Raw genomic sequence first — 9,298 nt, forward strand, 5'->3', positions numbered from 1 at the left:
GTTACCTATTTAGTGTCAATAATACACCGGTCAGTTGCATAGTAACACTTCTCTCATTCTCTGTGCAGCCCTAAACGCCACGTTGGTCCCATATTTTAAATATTAGGCCTTTATTATTAACGACAAAAACACCCACTAAGGTGTGCTGTTGAGTTCGTTTTGAGATAAGGCGCTTACACGGACCTCTTCTTTTCTTTCTCTCAATTTTGTGAATGTCGGTCAGTAAGGCATATGGGCGGGTACCATGTCAGCCAGTAGAAGTCATTAGATCACGTTTCCAGATAAACGTCGTCTCCAATTGGTCACACCCCCTTCAAGCTCTGAAAAGGTGCAATGTGATTCGAGGAACGTTGTTACTGGGTTGGGATGGCGGTTGACTGTAGTTGTGTAACGGGATACGTAATGTTGTGTCGTCAAACCGACGACTGCGGGGGTTTATAGATTCAAAATGTATTTTTCTGAGTTTTCGACCCCGCAGATGTGAGATCTGCTTCCCTTTGCCATTCTTAACCTGTCTATCAGCCTGGTCCTCCACTAGACCATTTTTTAAAACTTTTTCGTCCCGATTTATTTTATTTTATTAACTATACATTTTATATAAAAGGGTATTGTGAAATGCCATTTCAGTAACTCATCGTCTGATATAGGCTACGGTGCAGACAAAAATGATAAATCTAGTTACGATGTTTTTTTTATTTATTATTGTTAGACAAGAGTCATGAACCATTGCCTACACTGTAAGGTAATTTAACTTGAATATACAAAGCTTGTCAAACTGCACAAGGGACAGCACGTTACCCAACAGTGACCATAATATCCAGTAATGGATTACTCACATATGCTATCAATTATAACATGAGGTATTTTTTTATACTGGCTACACTATGCCAAAAACGTTCAAGCTATCAAAAACAGCATTTATAGAACAATTATTTATTAAATATGTATAGCGGGAAAGTTGGTAGTATCACAGTGAGGAATACTGTCCGCCGACATTTTAAAATACCGATAATATTATTAATGTATCAATAAATGCAGATTGGAATACAAAGGACATTCATATATAGATATTGGTTTGTACATATTTACAATCACAGACAAATAACAGAAGTAAAAGAGAAGCACAATGCAAAGGCTTTGGCAAAAAGAGTGCATACATTTTGCTAAACATTACATATTAAGTAAACATGATAACATAAATGGAAAGTACAAAATAAGCATGTTAAAATTAACATATATCCAGTGCAAGGTCAGTCAAATATTTTTGTTGTTGTCCATGAATGAGTAGCAGCCTTTCTGGTTTGTTTCATTTCTCCATTGTGGGGTTGGTGAGACATACTCCTGAGGTGGTGTGTGACGGTAGACAGTACATTGGGCTAATTGGAGGCAGACACCAGCACACTGAGAGGAAGATTGGAGCTGGTCAGCTGACCCTTTGACAGAGCCATTTTGTTGAGGTCGCGGACGTCAGCAGGCCATGCGGAGGCCCGCTTTGTGGTCATGTGACGACGAGCGTGTTTGGTCAAGTGATCACTGCGCATAAAACGCCGATCACACACATTACACACAAACTTCTTTTCACCTGTGTGTGTTCGCCGATGGCGGGAGAGTTCATCAGAACGCGCAAACTTCTTGTCGCAGCCCTCCCAATGGCAGCTGAAGGGTTTTTCACCTAGACAGGAAGACATTCAAAGCAACTGGTTAGTAACACATACAGTACATTACATTTGTTGTTGTCAGTCACTATTCAAGTAAATGCAGTATATTAATTAACATTTTATGAATGTCATGTATAATGCCTACCTGTGTGAGTTCTGAGATGAGCTTTGAGGTGGGAACTTTTGAAGTAGGTCTTTTTGCAGCCTGGGAAGTTACAGACGTAGTTTCGTCTGCGAGAGAAGTCAGCCTGACAGGCACTGCTGCTCTGGCCTGAGGACATGTAAACTGGAGCTGGAGCCAAAGGAAGGAGCTTGGTGTTGCCCAGGGTCACCACAGTCTGTGGGCATGAATGGGCCTGGGACACTGGGGGCTGCGGCACTACAAACATCACAGTCCCCTGAGTCACCTGGGAGCCAACCAGAAGAGGCTGTGGGAAGGAGGTGGACGTCTGGGGTAATATCGGATTCTGACCCTGGGTTTGCATCTGGACAGGGGCCTGGACAAACGCAGAGATCATCCCTGTCCGCCCGTTTACTGGAAACACCTGGCACAGTACTGGCGAGCTGGAGATGGGAGACGAGGACGCGGGGGCGGACTGGGATGGAGAGGCCAGGGTAGGAGTGCATGGACCTGCACAGTCAACAGAGGATGGGCCTCCGTTCTTGTCTTCTACGATACATGAGCCAGTGTAGCTCTGTGGTTTAGCCTGCACTAGGCAGGCCTCAGGTACATGAGCTGTGGCACAGACGCTGGTCTGAGGTGAGGAGGAGGTGGTGTCTGTCTGTTGGCCACAGGAACCAAGAGGAATGTTGTGACTGAGGGACCTGTCCGCCGTGTGCCTGATCACGCTGGTTGCCATGGCTCTACCTGCAAGAGCGGTGGACACCTCTGTTGGTGACTGAGAGTGTGAGCCTTCAAAGATTGTGGCGGTGACAAGTTGTGGGCCTAGGTGAGGAGCATTCTGGTGGGTCAGACCTACACAGAGTCTGGGCCGGGTGAGGACTGGTCTGGGGACTGAGCTGGCCATAGTGGAAGTTGAAGTTAGGACAGCCGTGGTTGTGGAGGTCTCAGCAAAGCTGGGACTGTGAGGAGGAGTCATGCACTGAAACATGGGGAGGAGTCATACATTAAAATCAAAATCATTTAATCAAAACATTTCTGTGTTTTATTAACCTAGTTGATTCAGTAAAATAACCTTTTTCATTGTCAAATTTCATGTCTGTTTTTCCTCTGGGGTTTCTACCTTTACACTTGTAGACAGACATCACTCTTAATGTGGCATAGGATTTCACTTACCAACGATGAGAGTGAGATTAGGTCCTTGGGAGAGTCATTGATCTCGCTGTGCTGAAGGAGGGAGTCACAGGAGTCTGAGGTAGGGGTCAGCGGGCGTGGTTTGTGTGACCTTTGACCCCAGGAGCTCATACTGACAAGTGCCTCGGCAGCCTCCAGGTCATGGTACTCGAAGGTGCTACAGGAGGACTGCTCACTGTCATCCCTGTTCCTCTCCATCATCACCACTCTGATATCCGCTAGGTCAGCCTGAAGGAGGCCACAAGATGGAGGCATATTAGTCCTTGGCATTGCTCACTGCTGCTCTCTTTAACACAATTGACATCCATCCTCTATACGACACGTAAGCTAGACTGTAAAAGGATGGCCTACTTAAAAGTACCATGTTCATGATCATGGCTTACTGTCTCCACACAGGAACATCTATAACTTTTTTATTTATTTAGGCATGAACAAGGGGGTCTTCAGAGGCCACTACGGCTACATACTATAGTTGGCTGGCATCTGCTGAATGCTTAACTGCACGTATAGCGGCTGCCTGAGAGGGTGGAGGAAGAGAGAGGGGCCCACTGCAGCACAGCCAGCAGACAGGGTACACCCAGTGTCTCACATAACATTGGACATGGGAGGGGAACCTCCCTTGACCAAGAATAGATAGAAGTGTGTGACGTGCTGGATCAACTATCCCCCCTACCTCCCTCCTACTAACTACCCCCATCCCCGTTTAGCATGTACAATTGTGTGGTTCATGGGGAGAGTACCCACATCAGACAGTTTAGTGGAGAAAACACCATGAATACTTCCATGGGGAAAAAAAACATATATTCTGATTGAGGTTGGAGACACTCCTGGGCAATTGCAAGCATGTAATTCTGAAACCAGTATGGAATCCCTATCCAATGTTCACCTAAAAAACAGTAACTCAACAATACCTTCTAATCAGAATTGCATAAATATTATTCTTTCTTAATTTGAGCTTTGTAAAAAGCATGTTTAAGATGTTAAGAAACACTAGCCATTCACTGGAAATGCCTCAGATTTACATCCAAACAGGCACACAGCCAAGTCCCTGGACATAAATACAAAAATAAACACAATGTTCTGTTTCTTTTCCTTTCATTGTGCCCCCTAAAATACAAATCCAATGTAGCTATGTATTTGGGCTACAACATAACAATAAAATGTTCAGTGGATGTAGCATTACGAGATCCCATAAATGATACAGTAACCGTTACTCTGGCTGAGGGGTATGGATACATTTTATTGCGCCTGACCTTAAATAAACCAGCCTGCCATGACATACCAGCACTAAGATGAGCATGGCTGCTTGATAACATACAACTGCTATAAATTATGGTACACATAAATTGTAAACACTATTTAGTCAACATAACAGTATCCATAACAACTTGACTGATTTAGCTAAAAAATTTAATAGTTAAAATAACAAACTTACCCGAAAAGGCTGCTGTGGATTAGTTTGCGATGTAAAAGTCAGCATATGGAAGTATGGGTCAAAAAGAAACAGACGGAAGCAAGGCGACTAATCAAATGAGTCCTCAGCACATTCAAGTATTGCTGTTGCCAATAGCGTAGACTGGCCTCAGCTGAGTGAATCAAACGGGGCGACGGGAGAAAAAAAAACAGAAACAAAATTCAGAGCAGACTGGCGGGTGGTAACATGTTACCAATCAAAAACAAAGGTGTAGCGGATGCTGTCCAATGAGAGCGAATGAAGTGCGTGATCAGTACGTGACTACTGCTCGATTGGAGGAAACAGGGTGCGTGGCTGTTGGAGGGCGTGACGGAGGAGTCAGCGGTGTCAGAGTAAACCCGGTGAACTCGGCGCTCGAAAACTAGGGGAAAGGTTGAAACGGCGAACAGGCGAATCGTGAGATACTTGCACGCGTCTGGCTTGCCTTACCAAGAGAGCGCGCGGCATGCGCAAAATGAGGACGCACAAAGAACTCAATGCTAAAGAGGTGTTTATTAAAAAAAGATATGTATATATAAGGTTCTATTATCACGTCTTGGATTAACGACTAACCTTGTGCTCTTGTATTTGGAAGCTTACAATTACAAATACTCTTTATTCATTCAAAATAACTCGAATTAATTTGTTGTCATTGCTTGTCAGTGTGATATTTCATTCATAACTCATCCCCCCCCCCCCCCATATTTTATTTAAATATAGTTTCTGCATGCGTAAACAAAATCTTAACGATTTTTAGAAACTATTATTCAGTTGTGAAAAATAAGGACTGGATTCTTGAAATAGCAACACTGTTTCATTGTCTTCCTCCTGTTCAGTTTTACCCAGTAGTCGTCAGTGACTGATTCCACACCCTGCTCTGCCTTCCCCTCCCCTCCCCTCCCCTCGCTGGGTATGAACCCAAGGACTCCTGTCCTATGCATTGAGGCTGTAAACCGTCTTCCTTTAAAGAATTTCAGGGCGGGGCCTGTGAGCCAGCCTCACCTCCTTTGTTGTGGCTGTACATTAACCCTTAAAAGGACATTTGTATTTTAGTTTCTGTGATACCCACAACAAATGCCACATGGCGAAGTGCTTTTTTCCATTGGATAGGATCACAGATGATTAGCTCCACTTCAGTAAAAAAAAAAAAGGAGAAAAAATGCATATAGATTATTGGGAAAAACTAAATCTTGTCAGGATCCTGGAGGTTGGGTTTACGTCAGTCTGTTTGCGAAAGAGGCAGACAAAGAGCTATTTCTCTTCCTGTTGTCTCACTTAAGGCTGTTAACCCAGAGAGCACACATTTCAATCTCGAAGGCTGACAATATTTGTATGTTGTTTGTTGACATATTTTCATGACATGAAGAAAATATCAGTCTATGTTCTGTCAATAATCTTATAGGGTTGTCCAGAATAGTGAATAAAGGCATCCTTACTTTCATAAAAATCTACACATATATGCATCACATGTGCTATTGTAATGCTGCAACTCCTTTGCTTTTTGTTGTTGAAAATAACTATTATATACTCTTTAGTGTGGTTTTAATACCTGACATGCTCCCAAAAAACTGCACTGAGGACAAATCTCAGCCACATTCACTCAGATTCCATCCTATACTGTTCAGACTGGCTTGGGGTGAGGTGAGTTCATATTAATTTCCAAGTGAAATGGGGCTAGGAGGGATCAAATGAAAAACAGACCATCCTCCCAGGCACTAAGGAGACCCAGACAAAGTCAAGAGAGGGACTGTTGCAGAAGAAAAGAGACCCTGTCTACAGCTGCCTCAGTTCACCTCTCTACTTAGCAGTTTTCCAGATGAGACCACCAGTTCCACCTGCCTACAGCAAACTCTCCCATACCACTCTGGGGACATGGTTTGGTTCTGCAAGAGTCTGTGCAACATGCTGAGAATATGGGGAAGGTAATGTTGATTTGTGTGATAGTGGGAGAAGGCTGTGTTCAGTGTTTTGTAAGAGAATTGTATACATGTAGACAACAACTCAGACCGATAGAGAGACACGAGGAGAGAGAAAATGTGTGAGATGTTTTGCTTCTCGTTTGAGAACAACCCCACATGCACGCATGGCAAGCACACACGCACACACTGTCAACTTAACACTCCCCACACTGTCAACTGAACACTCCCCTCACTGTCAGCTGAACACTCCCCACACTGTCAACTGAACACTCCCCACACTGTCAGCTGAACACTCCCCACACTGTCAACTGAACACTCCCCTCACTGTCAGCTGAACACTCCCCACACTGTCAGCTGAACACTCCCCTCACTGTCAGCTGAACACTCCCCACACTGTCAACTGAACACTCCCCTCACTGTCAGCTGAACACTCCCCACACTGTCAGCTGAACACTCCCCACACTGTCAACTGAACACTCCCCACACTGTCAACTGAACACTCCCCACACTGTCAGCTGAACACTCCCCACACTGTCAGCTGAACACTCCCCTCACTGTCAGCTGAACACTCCCCTCACTGTCAGCTGAACACTCCCCACACTGTCAACTGAACACTCCCCTCACTGTCAGCTGAACACTCCCCACACTGTCAACTGAACACTCCCCTCACTGTCAGCTGAACACTCCCCTCACTGTCAGCTGAACACTCCCCACACTGTCAGCTGAACACTCCCCACACTGTCAGCTGAACACTCCCCACACTGTCAACTGAACACTCCCCTCACTGTCAGCTGAACACTCCCCACACTGTCAACTGAACACTCCCCACACTGTCAACTGAACACTCCCCACACTGTCAACTGAACACTCCCCACACTGTCAACTGAACACTCCCCTCACTGTCAGCTGAACACTCCCCACACTGTCAGCTGAACACTCCCCTCACTGTCAGCTGAACACTCCCCACACTGTCAGCTGAACACTCCCCTCACTGTCAGCTGAACACTCCCCTCACTGTCAGCTGAACACTCCCCACACTGGCAGCTGAACACTCCCCTCACTGTCAGCTGAACACTCCCCTCACTGGCAGCTGAACACTTCCTCAGAGAGACCAAAAAAAAGAGAGAGAAAGCCGCTCCCTGTTCATCTCCAGAAGGAGAATGAGCTCTAGCTCCAAAACATCTCTCCTGATCCTGCATGTACAGTCTGGGATTCTAACTGAAGATTGCTTTGTTTTGCTAAAGAATCTTAGCCAATTTATTTATTTATGGCCAATTAAATAATTTGAACAAGGAAGGCATATTTCTACACACAGCTATACAAACCTGGTTCTTGAATCCTGGTTCTCATGTTGGCCATGTGTCTTCATGGTTTCCCTATATGTGGCTCTATCATACTAGTGTTCAGGGTTTTAGTCTATGGAGAGTTGCAAAGCACTGGGGAAAAAAATAATCAAAATTCTACAATCACACTGACAAATGGCAATATGAGATGCTAATTGGATGGCTGTTGTCCTGGTAACCATGGAACATGGAGTAAAGGCGTGCCTGCTCTGCCAGACTCAAAGGAGACATTAGATTGGTGTATGGCACGTGATGGAATGGTAGTGAAATGACAAAGGACAAGGAACTTCAGCCAAAGTAAAAGAGAACATGGCTGGTATTGACATGCAACAACAACAAAAAACATTTGGGAATAAAATCTGATCAATGTTCACTAGAGTTGGGGAGTAGCCTTCCAGCTCATCAAGGGAAATGTGCATCTGTGTGGTGCTGTTGGGTCACACGTGAATGTGAGCTTTAGAACGAGGGCCCACTTGAGGAGGGCCTCAGGTCACATCTAGTTATTGTAGCAGCAACGTCTTCTCAAGAAACACTCGCCGTCACTTCCATGTTCTTACCTTTACAAGTTCTGCACAGCTGGGACTAAAACACTCCATAACCGTGACCATATAGGGACAAGGTTTACTAACAGCAGACTCGAGACTATCGCAGGCTCTCCTCCCAAATGTAAAGCACCCAGTCGTATAACACTGAGTTGTTCTGTGGAGCTGCTGACTTGCCAGGGGCCAGGGTGGGAGTAAATAAGGCCGCTGGGAGCTCTGGGCAACAGATGTAGCCCTTCCCCCCCCCCTACCCCCCTTCCATGGGGACACTGAACAAACAGCAGTGGCCTCACTAAGGATAAACTCACGCACATAGGGAAATGAACGCCACTTAAGCAAGCCTATACAGAAGGGTGTGTGTTGAGGTGGGTGGGGTTCTTGAATTTAGGTCATCCCCCCCCACCACCACACACACACCAAAAAAGGGTTTGAAGTACCGAGATGTTACATGTTTTCTGTAGTCTTCATGTCTTTTATCTGGCGGACTCTTAACAGAAGTTTGCAGTCAAAAAGTGGTTTCAAGTGTGTGAAGTCAAATAAAATCATCTCATTTTACTTCTAATGTGCTGAACCTCATCAAGTCAACACTCAGCAGTGAGCTCGTCTCTCCCCCTCGTACCCCTTTCATCCTTGCCCAGCTCCGGCAGTGTTCCACCACACACACACACATATACACACACACACACATATACACACGCACACAGTTAGGGGAGATGGATCTGGACAGAAACTTCACAAGGCTTCGCTAATTCACATGTGGATGAATGTGGCCCACAGCCACGAGCTGAAGGTGACAGAGTTTGTCCCAAACTGCTGACACTACAGAAGGCTTACAGCTCCTTATAAGTGGTAACATACTTGCTGCTTTCTGGCTTATCATATATTGTACTGTATATTGTACATTTTTAGTCGTTCAGGAGGACTGTAACTGTGTTTTGAAAAGAAACAGAACAGGACAGGTTTGACCTTAAGGTGATAAGTCATGTTTTCGAGCAGTGGGGTTTGGGATACCTATTGAACAAAGCCAATGTGTAGGCCCAGATGGGTCTTCAAGCACAAAAGGGCATC

At 45.1% G+C, this 9,298-nt stretch overlaps 1 protein-coding gene across 1 annotated transcript; it reads right to left on the reverse strand.

Annotated features, from left to right (window-relative positions):
• Positions 1–619: 619 nt before the first annotated feature.
• Positions 620–4,578, reverse strand: klf11a (Kruppel like factor 11a). Its single transcript, XM_084699440.1, has 4 exons — positions 4,409–4,578; positions 2,956–3,201; positions 1,804–2,761; positions 620–1,672 (listed from the first exon to the last, which is right to left on the reverse strand). Exons 1-4 carry the CDS (start codon positions 4,451–4,453, stop codon positions 1,377–1,379), a joined length of 1,545 nt encoding a protein of 514 aa, XP_084555566.1. The 5' UTR covers positions 4,454–4,578; the 3' UTR covers positions 620–1,376.
• Positions 4,579–9,298: the final 4,720 nt, after the last annotated feature.

Source organism: Hypomesus nipponensis, chromosome 6, assembly GCF_054491055.1.
Source record: "Hypomesus nipponensis isolate SF chromosome 6, ASM5449105v1, whole genome shotgun sequence".
Classification (NCBI taxonomy): Eukaryota; Metazoa; Chordata; class Actinopteri; order Osmeriformes; family Osmeridae; genus Hypomesus; species Hypomesus nipponensis.